Genomic DNA, 16,069 nt, shown 5'->3' with positions numbered 1-16,069 from the left:
ATCCAACAAATTCTGTCCATGGTTGTAGATCCTGGGATATTTAAAAAGCGTTTACGCATGTGTTGATCTGACCTCTTGGTGAAGGTGAACTCTGCTTCAGACTTCTACAACAAAATAGGTTTAACATCCAATAATAAACTGTCAAAAGACTTAAAAATCACATTTCCATTTCATTATGGTGCGATGAATTCTCTTTACAGGCAATGTGTGCATACCAGGACTTCTCGCAGACAGTATTTCACTTTCAAAACAAAATACCCCGTGGATGTGCGTGAAGTGTAATTAGAAATACGGTCTAAATTTATACCTTCTAAATCCAGATCCGCTGGTGGAAATGAAGGCTTTGCCTCCAGGAAAGCAAATTACCGCCTGGAATTCGCATGTCAGTATTTCAAATCAACAGAAATGATCGCAGCCTCAGCTCAACCCCTTTGACCCGACTGCCTCGGCTATTTAAAATCTATTTTGGAAAAAAAAAAAAAAAAAAAAAAAAAAACCTGCCATGTTGAAATATAAGCTCTCCTCCATGATGAGTTCACTTGCGTTTCTTACTCTTCTTTTTAATAACCCTGCTGGTTTTATACTCGTTCCTCACTTGTTTCGGAGAATTAATACTGAATCCCATGATAGAAAATTAAGATACTATAAATACGATTAATTCATAGTAAACCTGAAATACGCTGTGTGGATGGATTTGGTCACAGTGTCAGTTGGCTTAATTTTTTTTTGTTTTTTTTTTGTTTTTTGTTTTACACACATGAGAACTTTTCTGTTTCATGTCAGCTGACAGTTTGAAGGCAATTCGTTAACTTTTATTTCAATCAAATGTACAATCAGAGGAGTTATTAAAGAACTGCTCAGAGTGAACTGACGAGGCTGGAGTCTGCATGCACTCCACTGTACTCATTACTGGCAGCAGAGTATCGTTTCGGGCCATACATGACCTCCAGAGTCCTCTGAGTCAACCTAATGGCTGATGGAAAAATGTCTTAGCTTCACGATTCTGGAAGAGCACTCTGAAATATGTGGCCAGTGTGAAGTTCAACTAGAAAACAAGACTCGTGACATGCAGGCTATTTTAGATGTAAGCATTCCTTCTCGTTAGTATCGCACCTCTGACTAGAATAGTAAATATGTGTGTGGATGGTTTTTTTTTTCTTTTTTCTTTTTTTTTTTTTGTCCATGTTACGTCTGTCATAGTACTGAGGCAACGTGTAGAAAATGAAGGTGGTTTGCAGATAATGTCTTCAAGCTTTTTCAGCGCCAGTGTCTCCAATTAACGCACAGTCTGGTTGGCAGCTCGGCCTGCAGGGCGGAGGCCCTCCGAAAATTAAAATCCCCACAGCCTGCGGTCTGTGGAGAGGCCATTTTGACTGAAAAATATCCCGAGCATCTATGACTGGAAAACAAAGTCGGTTTCTACACAAAACATGTCGGAAACACTGCGTAAATGCAGGTTTAGGAGTATGATGTTGAAAAAACAAATGCTTCATTTGAACAGGCGCATCCTGATGCTGAGGGGCACATCTGGGGGACATGTTTTCTCCACTAAACTAAGCCCGCACACTCTTCTATAACGCTGTTCTAATATTTGTCGTGACTACATCTCATTCAAGACATATCTATAATTCTCAGCCGAAACCTGATTCACGATCACACGTTACACACACATGAAGCTTTAATGAAGTTCGTATTTTTCAATCTGGTCCTTACTGGGTCGCTGTTATCCAACGGAAGCTGTCCAGATGAGCTGTAAATTGGTCCGTTAGGACGGAAGGATGGAAGAATGTGATGAGCTCAAAGGCCAAAACTGGGCCTGAGCACTCTTGCTTTGGGTTTTTGTTGCTGCTCCTGAAATGAAATCGCACCAGCCGCTCAGTCTGTCTCCGATCCACCTCATCATTTCTCCTCAGCACATCTGAAAGCTGCGCCATAGCCTACCTTCATCCTCGTAAATAACGGCGTTAGCCCCATAAGAAATGCGTGGTTCATATTTAATCGTCGTAAATAACGGTGTTAGCTGTATATGCGAAGCAGAGATCAGATTTATAGCTCCGACTAGTAGCCTGCCATCCCCAAAGAGTCCAAGACTTCACGTCTGTGATAATTGTAAAGAAATATAAAGACTTACAATCCCAGTGACTTTGATAAAGGTCAGCAGGAAGTCAAATGTCTGCACTCACTGCCAGTCCAGTCTGCTGCTGCTCCTCAGTCTCCTCATTAAAAACCCAATGACGGATTTTATCCCTCAACCACCGCTGACTGTAAGGCTTTGAGCACAAGTGCACACCACCGGCAGCTCCCGCAAAGGCCAGCAGTCAGGTGACCCTCCACTCCGACTCAGAGGTAAGCAGTGAGCAGCCTCTGTCCCCGGTGCTTCCACCGAGCTCAGGTCCGAGGTGTGTTTACTCCTGGCAGCCTGACCGCTGAGTGAGAAGCGCCCTTTAGCCGACCGAGAGGAAGGCTGCTGCAGCTTCAGTCGCGTTTACGGTCCGCACCACCACAGGCCATATATCAGCCCTATAAAACCAAAGCAGCCGCCCTGATGTAGGATTTTATTATGGTATTAAACGGACCCCAAAAAAAGTAGCTGAAGTAGTTTACGCTGTAAAGACAAGGGGCATAACCACGCAGGGCCCGATTTAATGGCGCTCGTTAACAAAAATGACTGTTAATCTGCCAATAAAACAGTGTCAGGCGGCTCTGCAGCTCACAGAAAACCTTCCAAGTATAGACTGACAAAGCGAGTGAATAATTAAAACACCTAGGTGTGAATTTTACTATCTATCTTGTCTCGGATAGAAAATATCTCTTCTGTTGACTCACCTTAAGTGTAGGACTACTGGCGCTTATACTAATGACGTTTTAAAAGCAGACTGATGAGATTGATTTAAGAGATTTTGCTTGCGCACAATTCAGATGGACAGGATGCGATTCCGGCAACATTGAAAATCACGCGCATCTATTTCGATGACGTTAATAAATAAATAAATAAATGAATAAATGAATAAAAACAATGGCGCCATTTATTTGTCAGCCATTGTCTCCGCTCTGCTTTTTATGCATACTGTCCAGACGGTTTTATATAATTCTAGTTTGACAGCAGCCATAGATACACAGACTAGATATACGGACGAAGTGTTCATTTTGCATATTGCATATAAACCAGACAATTTATTTAGAAGGGGGCAACCTAATAAAGAGAGAGAGAGAGAGAGAGAGAGAGAGAGAGAGAGAGAGAGAGAGAGAGGCCCGCGCGCAAGATTGATTTACGCTCCATTGACGCTTTATCAGGCTCTAAGAAACGGTCCGCCAATCATTTTGCGCCTCGCGCACAGACCCGACAAACCCCCGCGCACAGTGCGAGGCTGTAGGCTGAAGCAGTTTTGTTTCGCTGTAGTGAGCAACTTGTTTGAAAGGAAGGGGGCCAGTGTGGAGAGAGAGAGAGAGAGAGAGAGAGAGAGAGAGAGAGAGAGAGAGAGAGAGAGAGAGAGAGAGAGAGACGGGGAGAGAGACAGAGGAAGGGAGGGGGCGAGCTAGCAAAGGACAGAAGAGAGAAAGAGAGAGAGGGAAAGAGAAAAATCTCGTAATGTCTCTCTCCTTGTTCTCCATTTAGTGAACTCGCAGCGTTTCGCAGATAATGTCCGAGAATGTCCATTTCTGGGACTTTGAGCAACTATTATGTGGACTCCATCATAAGTCACGAGAGCGATGAACTCTCAACCCCGGCTCGCTTTCCCAGCGTCCAGTATTCCGGCGCGAGCTCCGCCGCAGCCGCGGGCGGAAGGCAGCCTGCCGGCGCGGCGCACGCGGAGCATCCCCATCCCGAGTCGTACCCATCTTGCAGCTTCCAGCCGAAGCCTCCGGTCTTCTCATCGTCCTGGAGCCCGTTCAGTCCGCACCATGGTGCCAGTGGCCTCCCTACTGTCTACCACCCTTACATTCCCACCCAGCACGTGCCCGCCGCGGACACAAGGTACCTACGCTCATGGCTGGACTGCGCGCCGCGCGGCTCCGAGTCTGTCCCGGGGCAGGGCCAGACGGGGCAGGTCAAGCTAGAGCCACAGCTCGGCCATCTAGGCGGAGAGATCCCACCCAAAATCGGCGGACAGCACCAGCACGAGACCACCACGTACATCCTGGAGTCGACGTCCACGGCAGCGCGCGAGCTAAGCCACCATCCGGCAGCCATCCCGGGAGCAGGATTCGAAGAAAATAAGGACATTTGTGAAGGGAGTGAGGACAAAGACGGCCTGGATCAAAGTAAGTTATTAAAGCAGGAAATAGCGCGCGGGAGAGGGAGAGAGAGAGCGGAGAGAGAGAGATTGTAAATGCTTTTAATGCCGCCATAAAACAAGAACAAAGAGCCAGAGAGCGAAAGTGCCCCCACCTTCTGCTCTCTAACTTCACTGTGATATTTACCCCGTATCGTTCCCGTGTCACCAGCTCCGGTAGAAACGGAGGATTTGGGACAGCTGTTTCAAAAATTCTAAATAACTCTATTCTGTGACGTTACCGTAAAGCAACGTCTGTGTAGGCTACAGTTTCTCCGTATTTTGACAATGTGCACAAACGTCAAATTGCCAGTAAGTGTTGGGCACAAGAACAGCTTGCATTATAGTGAAAGCCAGTGCGGTAACAAGAAGCAATCTAAAAATTATGAAAATCAAATTAACACTCACAGCCTTGAGGGAAAAAAATGTAAAATTGTAGTAGGTAATATTGAGATGATGCTGTTATTGCATCCACTGTGAAAGTTTGAACAGAACTCCTCCTCAGCAGGGTTAGTTTGGATTACCTAACAGAAACCCAATTAAACACTAAAAGTTTGCTTGCATGATCTAAAATGACGATTTAAAGGCAGTTCATTTTTTAGAACCATGACTGCTTGCAAAAGATAGATGAACTGTCAAAGCAGATTAAAGCGGAATGAATCTGTGTAATTATTTAGATAGCGGCAGACAGATTAGTGGAGCAACAAATGAAAAACAGTGGAAAAAAAAAAAGAACAACAACAACTCTGACACGTCACAGTCAGATCAGAATTTTCTGCCGTTTTTCTTCTCCAAGTCTAGTCTGATTGTAAGATTGTACAATGCTGATGTTTGGGTGTACCTCTAGATTGTTTTACGTAGGCTAATTAATTGCCGGGGCATGCGCACTTCTGACCTGTGCGAGAAGGACCCGGTGGCTGGAGCTTTGGATTTGTCATTTTTACAGCAGGTAGATTGTAGCCTACGTCTTTTTTTTTCAGTTACACGCGCACACGGGCTCGTGTTTGAGCTCCGGGGCGTCTTAAAGGTCCTCATGTCGGTCTGTAACAAGCCCGGCTGACCTGATCATCTGCAGCAAACGGCTGCAAAGTAAGACCTGTGTGTAAACCTCCTGCTCCTGCAGTGCACTGATGAGGAGTCACTGCTGATCTCCAGTATGGAGACGTAAGAGTCAGAGCTTTACTGCCTGTAAACTGAACAGCCTGGATTATCATCCATAGATTAAAGTAATCAGATATAGAATAAAGCGACGCTACATTTCAAATATGTCATGCTTTATTCCTTTGACACAAGGGGAGGGGCGCTTGGCCCATATGTCATATTTCTGTTCGAACATCCACTCTTCCTCTGTAGCGCTGAGCGGTAAACATAATAACATCTGAAAATATCCTTTGCACGTCAGCCGTTCGCGTGGCCCGTCCTCTTCTAAAAATCATAAAAATCATAAAAGGAGTCAGGTCGTCCATCACTGACCCGGCGGCTCGGGGGTACAGAGCAGGCTAGATTAGTTCTCAATAGAGCAGAGGCCTCATAACTCAGCAAGCCTGCAGCATGGACTGAGTGTACGGGGCTCAAACCCGCGCACAGGCGAGGAGGACAGTCAGGTCCAGCTCTCTGGACTCTGCAAGCGTGTATAAATCTGCAGGATCACGTAAATGTCAGCGCGGTGTTTGAGTCTGTAGGTGAGCGAGGGGATGTGTGGAAGACGAGAGAATTCAACTTTGTCTTTCCTCCACACACAGCACATGAATCACCTTCAGCGAGGCTGCAAATGGAAATCTGCGTTTATTTTGTCTGTCATCTTCTTCAATTAAGGATCACTCAAAATAGGCTGTAAAATTCACCGTTGAAGAAATGACTGAATATTTATTTAGATGAAATATTTGATTTTCTGCGCCATAAAAGTTCACACAGGCAAGACGTGTGTGTTCATGCTAGTCTCTCGTGTGTCGGCCGCACAGTCGCGTGTGAGTCGCTGTTTTACTCATCTGCTCACTCTGTAATAATAACGATATTTTACCTGTCATGAAATCGTAATCATGTTGATGTAAAGCCGTCCAGGGTTTGGCCGGTAGAAGAACACGGGTTTGTTCTGTTTTTCTATCATTACTCGCACTAACAACAACATTTAATCCATCATGTGCCGGCGGGATTGACTCAGTCTGACGCTCCGTTCCAAACCCTCTTGACTTATTTTGGGTGGGACAGAAAAGTCCTCCCAGGAAAGATAGTCATTGTTGTTGTTGTTGTTGTTGTTGTTGTTGTTTCTCATTTTATTTTATTTATATACATATATTTTTTTAACCGAAACTGGATGTGAACGGGCTGTTTCCCCTCCTCTAATCCCGCCGGATAAATCTCATTTCTGCCAGAGGAGTCTGATTCATGCGTCTGAGCGCGTGACCGTTTAGTATTTGCACTTGCAGTTGCGTGTGCGCGTGTGCATGAGAGACAGAAGAAGGAAGGCCTCCACCCCCATACTGGCCTTTTCAGAGGAAGAATTACAAATTGCAAATATTACACACACATATACACGGTTTATTACTGCACTGCTACACACACACACACACACACACACACACACACACACACACAGCCACCTTATTACAGCATCTGAGCATGCTATCCATCAGAGCAGTGAGCTGGTTAAGGGCTGGATGGAGCCCAGCAGCCTCCAGCCTGAATTATTAGACTTTCCAGCAGTAACTGTGTGTCCCAGTCTGGCGTGTGGTAGTGAAAGCTCGCCTGTAATGGATTCTGTGCTCAAACACACAAACTGAACGTTTTCTCGATTCAAAAAAAGTTTCTGTCTGAGCTGTTTCTGAGCATCAGCACTTCTTCTTGTGGTTTGTTTTTGGATGTGTCTGAGTTGCAGTGGGTCAGTGTGGCAGGTAGTGGGAGCTGCGCTAACCAGCAGAAGGCAGTGGAGGCTCTTTCTATTGTTCACACGGCAGCCATTTTGAACACTATGGGTGCAAAAATCTATATTTCTCAGTGAAGGTTCAACACAGCTATTCTTACTTTAACACAACTTCGCTTCGCAGATACGCTGGAGGGTTAAGCAAGCAACTTTCAGAGAAACCAGCTGAATTTAAACGGCGAGCTGATGATTGCGACCTCAGACTCTTTGAACTTCTTGACACCTTTGAGTTTCATCGATAAGACTGTTTCCTGGCAGCTGTGTTGGGACTGAGTGCTGCACACACAGAGTGGTACAACTGAAAAGTTTCTCTTTTGATATTACCAGTGACAGCAGTGTTTTTGTATTCTACAAATGTGTAATAATATTCTGTATCTGTGTCCTCACAGCTCTCTGGTTAACTTTGGCTATTTTGTTGTGGTGTAAAGAAATCATTTTGACATTTTGGGAAATACAGTTATTTGGTTTTAGATCAGCAGATTGACACCACTGTCATGTCTGCACTGTGAATGTAAAGCTTGAGCCACCAGCAGCAGGTTAGCTTGGCATAAAGACTGGGAAGAGGAGGAAACGGCGAGCATCGAAAGTGTCCAAAAATAAGGAAAAAACATGAGTGATTTCTAATGTTTGACAAGAAAACAAATGTATTTCCTAAACACAGACTGAAAACAGAGATATCGACCAACATCTGTTATCAGCATGACAAACAATAACTCTAGTTGTGCTGAACATTTGAGCTGTATCATTGTCGGGGTGCTATGTTGGCACACTGGGTTTTTTGTTACCTCGAAGTCCTGGTTTGTACTCTGTGTTCACTAGACATGTTCTTAGAAGTGGCCCCACAATGTAGCGTTCAACAGTGGCCAAATTCCTCTGAGCTTTGACTCTATGAGCTGTTTGTCCTCCCCTTTATTGATAATATGAGGGAATTTTAGATAGCTGGTGTTTCAGGAGTGCTGAAGGCTAATATGTTGGTACCTCTCATGTGTGGCCAAAAAGGAAAGCATTCCCAACAGAATACAGTGTTTATCTACAGTAAAAGAGCGATGCTTCCACCTTCCAAACCGGCCAGTTTGATGAGGACACTGTGAAGGCTGAATTCGGAGATCACCAACTGGGCTTGAAGTTAGGATGTGGCAGCTTGTAATAATGGGGATAATATATGAAGTGTCCAACTGGAGTCTTTGAATCCAGTTGTTTCAGATACACTTCTCTGGAGAGAATCTGAGGAATGATTGGAGTCTGCATCTTGGTGCATAACAGCACAACAAATCCAGATTTTCCCTCCCCCGGTATTCAAAATGGCCACCGTGGAATCCTAGCTTTTAAAACATCACATCCCGTCAAAGCTAGCGTCCAGCTACAGATTCTCTTTGTGTTCCTGGTGCTGGGCAGCCATCCAGAATAAACTACAAGATTACACTTCAGTCTTTGTGCTACTGCTGCCGCTACTGCTGCTGCTGCCGGGCAGAGCGAGAAAGTTATTACCCCTGAAGTTTATTAAGTTATAACGCCGGGTGAACAACCCCATTAATTGGTGTGTTGCTGTTGGTGGCTGGGTGAGATGGGGTGCAAGGGTTTGGTGGGTGAAACGGTGGGGAGGGAGCTAAAATACGACTTCAGGAAATGTAATAACGTGCCTTTGGGATATATGAGAGGTCAATTTCTGGAACTATTAGGGTGAAATTGCAAAGGGAGGGAGAAAGAGAGAGAATGAGAGGGGATGTGATATTAGTCTTGTAGCCGTGTTGGTCACTGTTTCCATGCAAGCAGCATTCATCACGGCGGACACACACATACACACACACCCATAGGCAAAGACACACACTGGCCAGCAATTTAACACATCATGCTGCAGGGCCGTAGCTTTACAGCAATATCAATCTTTTCATCCATGTACATGTCAATGAGACGTACAAGCCACACATTGCTTCTGCAGATACATGGATGTAGCCTAAAGAGAAAACTTCAAGTCAGGATTACACAAGCTGCACCCCCATAACCCCCACCCGCATTGGTTCTTTCTATCTGTTATCATCCTTCCTGTCTTCCCACCACTTGGAGGAAAAAAAAAGTCTACACCACCATCACCGCAACTCACCACCTCCTCCACCGCTCCCCACCCCTCAACCGGTTCGTCATCCTGGGTGACAGCCACGGTCGCGGCACAGCTCCGTGGGTAATGGATGGTCCTGGAGGTGATTATACACTCAGGGAATGCAAAGCACCCACTTTACCGTGTGACAAAAGCAGCACGCTCCCCCACCCCACCCTCCAGCCTCTCGTCACCTCTTTACCAGGCATTATTTTGCTCTGAGATGAAATCGATCCTCTACATGCTGGCCATGTTGGAGAAAATTGATTCCAGAGGGTATTAAGGACGTATTTACTGATGATGGCCACTAACCAACTTGGCTGGCGGAGAAATATGGGGAGGCAGTGTTCTGTCAGATCCACACAGGGACAGACGCTGGTGATGCCGTGTGCATCACTGGCAGCCATATTGGCTTGTCATTCTTGTTCTGAACCCCAGGTCTTTGCATCTATTATGCCAAACTGCAGCACCAAACCAAACAGATGCTTGTGAGAGCATCTCAGTCCACTTGTTCAACACGCTCTCAAGTCCACCTGCACAAAACACCAAGGCCCTGTGTTTTGTTGCATTACTGCACGCTTGTCATGTAGGCTAATAGGAACAAAACGTTAACTCTATGTCTTTGCTTCTACTTTTTGAAGTGGGTAAGGCTTTCATTATGGGTTTGTTCACATTTATGGAGAAAGCCACCATGATTGGCTCCACACAGTCTGCTGGTTTTAGTACATTTTAAAGTCTTCATAACTTTTTTTTTTAATGAGTTTATGCCCCTATTTATCTTATTCATTCACTTGAAATGGAACTTTCTGTTCTATTGAAACGAAAACAAATGTCTAGTGATTACTCCATGCAGACTTGTCTCCTAAATCTAAGAGATTTAGATGTAAGAGAGAGAGAGAGAGAGAACTGTTGTGTTGGCTCAAATTTGGTGAATTGATAGCTCATCGATCAGTTGAATTAATTTTGATGGTGAATCATATCTGGGATTTCCAGTGTCAAAGAGCTTCTTTTGGAGTGACCATGATGTGTTTTCATGCTCATGCTTCTTTCTGTCATTTAAATTAGGAAAACAGACGATGCATGGACTTGAATGATAAAGGAATCTGATGCTTTTATGAAGAATTGGTCAGGTTTGACATCCATTACTGGTTTCGCAGCATGGCTTACAAGGTGGCTTTGGTTGATGAAAAACTTGCAATATAAATTTAGGATTTAGATTTTGATTGGAACGCCCAACTGATGGCCTTGTATTGATTCAATGTGTCCATCTTTGTGTGTGTGTTTGCGATCAGTAATTATGGGAGCCCCACCAGGAAAAGTAAAAGTAAATGAAAAGGAAGGAATGACAAAAGAAATTACTCACACCATGTCTAAACCCTGCCAAAAAAAAAAAAAAAATCTACTAATCTACATTACTACTTACTTTCTCTTAATTTAGATTAAAATGTTAAAGTTCCACCTTTAAGCCAAGCATTTGATTTAGCATCCCATATTTTCAAGCACTTGGCATCGTGTTTTTTTTTTTCCTCATTCCTAACTTAATGTCCCAATTTTCTTTTCATGTTGTGAATATTCTTCCCTACAAAACAGAAGCTGTGCATTTGAATATAAGCCAGATAAAAGTAGATGAACCCGATCAAAAGCAGAGCAAACACTGCTCATTGTTCCACACAACAGGAGAGGAAAAAGAAGTTATTGTTATTAAAGTCATATGCAGTTGTGTGAATTGCATTGGCATTATCGCAAGTATGGTTGTCACAGTAGTAAAATATTACCAGTGAAATTGAAGACAGACGAAGCCTCCACCCAACATCAGTTTAGAAAAAGACTGGCTCCTCAGGGACGGACACACACATTCTAATTCTCTCTGCTTGGCGTCAAAAGGTTTTCCCCATGACTTGTGAGTGATCATATCTTCCCTTTTGCCATTTTAGGTCAGGGGACTGGCGCTGCATTTTACGCAGGAACAAAAAATCTCCTTTATAACCCTTTTGCCCAGCAGACCTGATCTGCTGCTGGCTGAAGGGATAAATCTCTCTCTCTTTTTTTTTTTTTTTTTTTTTTGCTGCAGCAACATGGAGAGGCTTTTTGGCCCTAATGTTGCCCAAACTGATTTAGATGGAGCGTATATTCCCAAATTCAGCCTGATGGTTACGCTACATGTGTGCTGTGTTTCATTCTGTCTGACTTGCGCTGCCTTGGGAAGGCTTTAATATAACAAAAACAGCCAGTGAGCCTAGATCAACCAAGTTTTTTTTACTTATAAATCAATAGTGGAGTCACATTTGGGTTGTGCACTAGACTTGGGATTGCACTGCTGACTGAGATGGTGTCACTGATAAAATGCAATTAATAAACAGCAGATTTCAAATAATTCCAGTGTGGTCTTGCTTTCTGCTTTGGTCACTTCTCGGAGATGCTCTTAAAGCTTTTCCTATACATTTCATTCGATATAGTTGTCCAGACTGAATTTTAAGAAATAGTTACTCCTCATGAGAAGGCAGGAACCTCAAGGTTTAGCTGTTTGTATTGACTTTCTTTTAGGTCTAACTTGTTGGTTTGACTGAGTTGTGGCTGACTGAAGGAAGAGCCTGGCCTAACCACAGGGAATGACTGCTCTTGGTGAAAGGTTTTATTTAGAAGATGAATAAGTGGAACTGAACCAGAACGAGCTCTCACCTCTCCTAATCTTTTTACTGAATGTGTTGTTTCAAAACAGAAAGATTTATCTTCTGAGATTTAGGTGCCTGATTAAACTGTAGTGATATTTGTAAGGAAGAGCAGTTAAAGGGATGAAAATGAGAGAAGGGCTTCCTCTCTTTATTACATGGTGGAGCCTCTGTGCCGTGAGAGTCGCAGCAAGCGACCTCATAGCTGAGATGCCTCTGTGCTTTGCAGAGGGGAAGAGCAGATAACTTTCAGCCCTAAACCAGACCCATGCGTCCCAAACAAGAAGTCTCTGCTAATTACGTCGGTCTGAAAGCTATAAAGAGGGGTGGGGCGGTGGGGAGCGGGGTGGAGGAGTCAGGGTGGCCTGGCAAACAAGACACATACGAAAGAAATAGATAGAGATGAAAATAAATCAAGACAACAATTCATCATTTTCTCTCCGCTGAAAATGAAGAACCTCCAATTTAGGAGTCTCTATATTTATGCGTTACAACGTTGTTATTTACTATTTCAAACACAACCTTCCACCATGAAGGACCACGTTTTCTATTCTTTTTTCACTGGAGCGCGTTGGAGCGCGTCGCAGTTCCGATGGAGCAGAAATCCTTTATTTTATCACCTTTAATTTCACCTACACTGACTGGGCAAAAAGAACTCTTTCTGTGAAGATGATCTGCGTTTAAGCTCATTTAAGTCTTTAATCATGAAAAAAAAGGGAATTTGTGTTGGTCACCAGAACATATGCTCGAACTGGGCCAATAAGATCTAGTGTGAGATGTGTGAAAACCATAGACTCTATGTAAGACAAAGGAAGAACACAAGAAATATTTTTCCTCGATTCCCATCAGGGCCATAAATTTCCCGTCGCTTATTAATTTAGAGGCAGTCAGAAGTGACGCAGTGACAATGTGCTGAGCTGCAATCTGATCAGTATTGTCACGCAAACAAAAAAGAGGTATCAGCACTGTAAAACATCTTCCCTGATGGGTTTTTGTGTGTTCGCTGTCATCGCGCAGGGCAAACTTCCACTCCAGTTTTTGGGTCACATAACGTGATTTAACCACAGAAACGGATGGATGGCTTGCGTCATTTCTGTCATCACTAGTTTATTATATTACCTCCGTGATTAGAGCATCTTCAATGTATCCGCTGAAAGTCACCCCAAAGAGAAGCCTCCAGAGTCAGCCATCCCTGCCTGCTATTACTGCACAGGAATATATGTGACTGACTGCGATGCACTGGCTAATCTAAGATTAGTAGTTGCTTTTTTATGCTTTGTCTTAAATTGGTGTTTTGTTTTTTTGTTTTTTAAGGTCTGAACCCGCGTTAGCAAAACTACTTCCATACATTAGTTAGTCGCACTGGGATCAGACTGTTTTTTATTCATGTTTTCATGGTACATTTTGGGTCTTTTAAAAAAAAAAAAAAAAAAAAAAATCATCTAAATATTGAGTTCTCTGATCGTATCTGCTCATCGTGCCTTCTTCCTGCCTCATGGAAGTTGCAAGAATTAGCAGGCCGTCTGTCTTCCATGTGCTGTCAAATAAAACAGCCATGGATCTCCCTGTGTCAAATTTGCGCCCCATGGTGACACCATAAACCCTGTTTACGCACCTAAGTGCCAATTGCAGAGTCAGGTGTTTTCGAGCAAATCTTTTACGCACAAGGTTCTAAAACTTTTACGCACGGAGGGATGAAGTTTAGATCATTTACAGCTTTTTTTTTGACAGTTTTCTTCCTCACAATGTTATCAACTCACTTATTATTATTATTAACTGCTTCATTTCCTTCTCCTCTCTTTCTCTAGATGACCCCTCGGCCAACTGGCTGCATGCGCGCTCCTCCAGGAAAAAGCGGTGCCCGTACACCAAATACCAGACGCTCGAGCTGGAGAAGGAGTTCCTCTTCAACATGTACCTCACGCGAGACCGGCGACATGAGGTGGCGCGCGCGCTCAACCTGACGGAGCGGCAGGTGAAGATCTGGTTCCAGAACCGGAGGATGAAAATGAAGAAACAGAGCAAGGACCAACCCAAGGACTAGCGGGACTGTCACTCGCGTGCGCACATACACTTTCAGACGCACATGCACGCACGCTCACACCATTTATCCAACATAAACTCCTCTATTCCTTATCTGTAGAACACAAAATGGCCTTCCCAAAAACTGCAAAAATACACACACACACACACACACACACACACACACACACACACACACACACACACACACACATCTGCTGTTTCCAATTTGCTTTAACCTTCAGGCACCACTACGGGAGCTTCAGTCCAATCCCACCAATCTATACAACTGATCAATGGCTGTATTGATCGCTAACAGGCTGAGGACGCCGCCACGTAAACACTGAAGTCTTAAGAAGGTTGGAAAAAGCCCCGTCCGATGTTAGAAGGAGGCTAGGAAATGTTTGAGTTTGTGGTCATGGAGGATGATGGGTGAAACCTCACAGACCAACAACGATTCCTCCTGGACCTCCTCTTCTTTAAATGAGTCGGACTCCACATAAAACTGAGGATTTGACTGTGTTTCATGAACTGCAAGCTCTTGTTCTTACTACGTCTTCATAGTTTTATATTGCGCTATTATTTAGGCTTTGGTATTAGGCTACATTATGAAAGGGAAGATAGCAGCAAAACGCCATGATGCTACAACGGGGGTGGGCGGGGGGCGCAGAAGAGAGAGAGAGAGAGAGAGAGAGAGAGAGAGAGAGAGAGAGAAGGAGGTTTTTCTTTTTTCTCAAGCACTACTCTTCCTTTTATTAGTTATTTATTGTTCCGTCGCTGACACCGGAGGCGCGCAGAGGTGCTGAAACCGGGGTTTCACATGGCCATTAATAAGCACGAAGAGCGGAGGGGGATGCGCACGCGCGCACGCGCACAACACGCACACACATCGCTGTTCGTCCTCCTTCTCCATTTTTTCTCGTTTCTCTCATTGCTGGCAGAATTTGATTAGAATGCGCCTGATGGCCGGCGTTGATACAAGCAGCAAGCCGCCGTTTGTTTCCCGGGTGTCGGCCTAAGTAATGAGCAGATACCGGAGGGGAAGGAGGGGGGCGGTGGGGAGTAATGGGGTGGCGGGGGTGTTAACCCGACTCAGCAACCGGGGATCCGATTGGGCTGCTGTCGATATCGTGGATCCTCACCCTTCAGCTACCTCTCCGGATTCTTTATGCGCTGCGCCGGCGGCTCATCTGCGGCCTTTATCGGCTATCGATAGTCGTCCCCACCGCCTCACATGAGCCTGGAGTTAACAGGGTTTTTCTGAGAGGAGACAGCACAAAGCACCAGATTACAGAAATCACATCCACCATTCCTGAAATAAGGCTTAAAGCATCAAGACTCAGCTCTAGGTGGATCAATTTAACCGTTGCTTCTTGTCAAATTCTGACACGCTCTCAATAGAACAGGTGACACAGATGCTTACCCAGACTGGCCAGTAGAGATTACCCAAAGCTGCTAATTCATTTAGGTTTTAGCTATTTGCAGCGACGTAAAAATGTTCATTTCGGATTCTTGTGCGTGTGAAGTCCATGTGTGCACGCAGCATTGTTCTGCGTCCGCACACTCAAACATCTCTGTCCTCTCGGCCACCATCCTCCAGTCTTTCTTTAACGGTTCTTGCATTGCATTTTAAGAAAGAATCAGCTCTATTTTTATACATACAGTACGCCTATGTTGTGTATTATCTGCTATGCAAGGTTGCTCTCATTTCAGGAAATATACCGACTGGGTGCGCAACGGCGGTTTCTAAGCGCAACCTGGGGAGTGAGAAAGAGCGAAACACCCCGATGTGCCCACATGTTTACTGACAATTTCTACAGTTCTTTTCAGTGGTTTGCCTGGAAATATAATTCCTAGAGGTTCTATAACGCGTTTGTATCAACAGACACAACAGACCACGTCAGATTTATTCCCGCGCGAAATGTTTTAGCAATAGTGTCTGTTTAATAGCTCGGAGTATTATCTGGTTACACTTCAGTTTATGCAGAGTTTTATTGATCTGAGTGTTAAAATATGAAGAGGCCATGTTGGAAGGCAGGTCTGCTTTATTTGAAGTGTCGGCGTAGTTAAATGGCGTCCAATGGCAGTT

General features: G+C 44.4%; 1 protein-coding gene across 1 annotated transcript; it reads left to right on the top strand.

Annotated features, from left to right (window-relative positions):
* Nucleotides 1-3,650: 3,650 nt before the first annotated feature.
* LOC143334347 (homeobox protein Hox-B9a-like) lies at nucleotides 3,651-14,002 on the top strand. Its single transcript, XM_076753114.1, has 2 exons — nucleotides 3,651-4,263; nucleotides 13,767-14,002. Exons 1-2 carry the CDS (start codon nucleotides 3,651-3,653, stop codon nucleotides 14,000-14,002), a joined length of 849 nt encoding a protein of 282 aa, XP_076609229.1.
* Nucleotides 14,003-16,069: the final 2,067 nt, after the last annotated feature.

This window comes from Chaetodon auriga, chromosome 16 (assembly GCF_051107435.1).
Source record: "Chaetodon auriga isolate fChaAug3 chromosome 16, fChaAug3.hap1, whole genome shotgun sequence".
NCBI lineage: Eukaryota > Metazoa > Chordata > Actinopteri > Chaetodontiformes > Chaetodontidae > Chaetodon > Chaetodon auriga.
The sequence above is the reverse complement of the archived record's forward strand: the minus strand, read 5'-3'. Positions and strand labels throughout refer to the sequence as shown.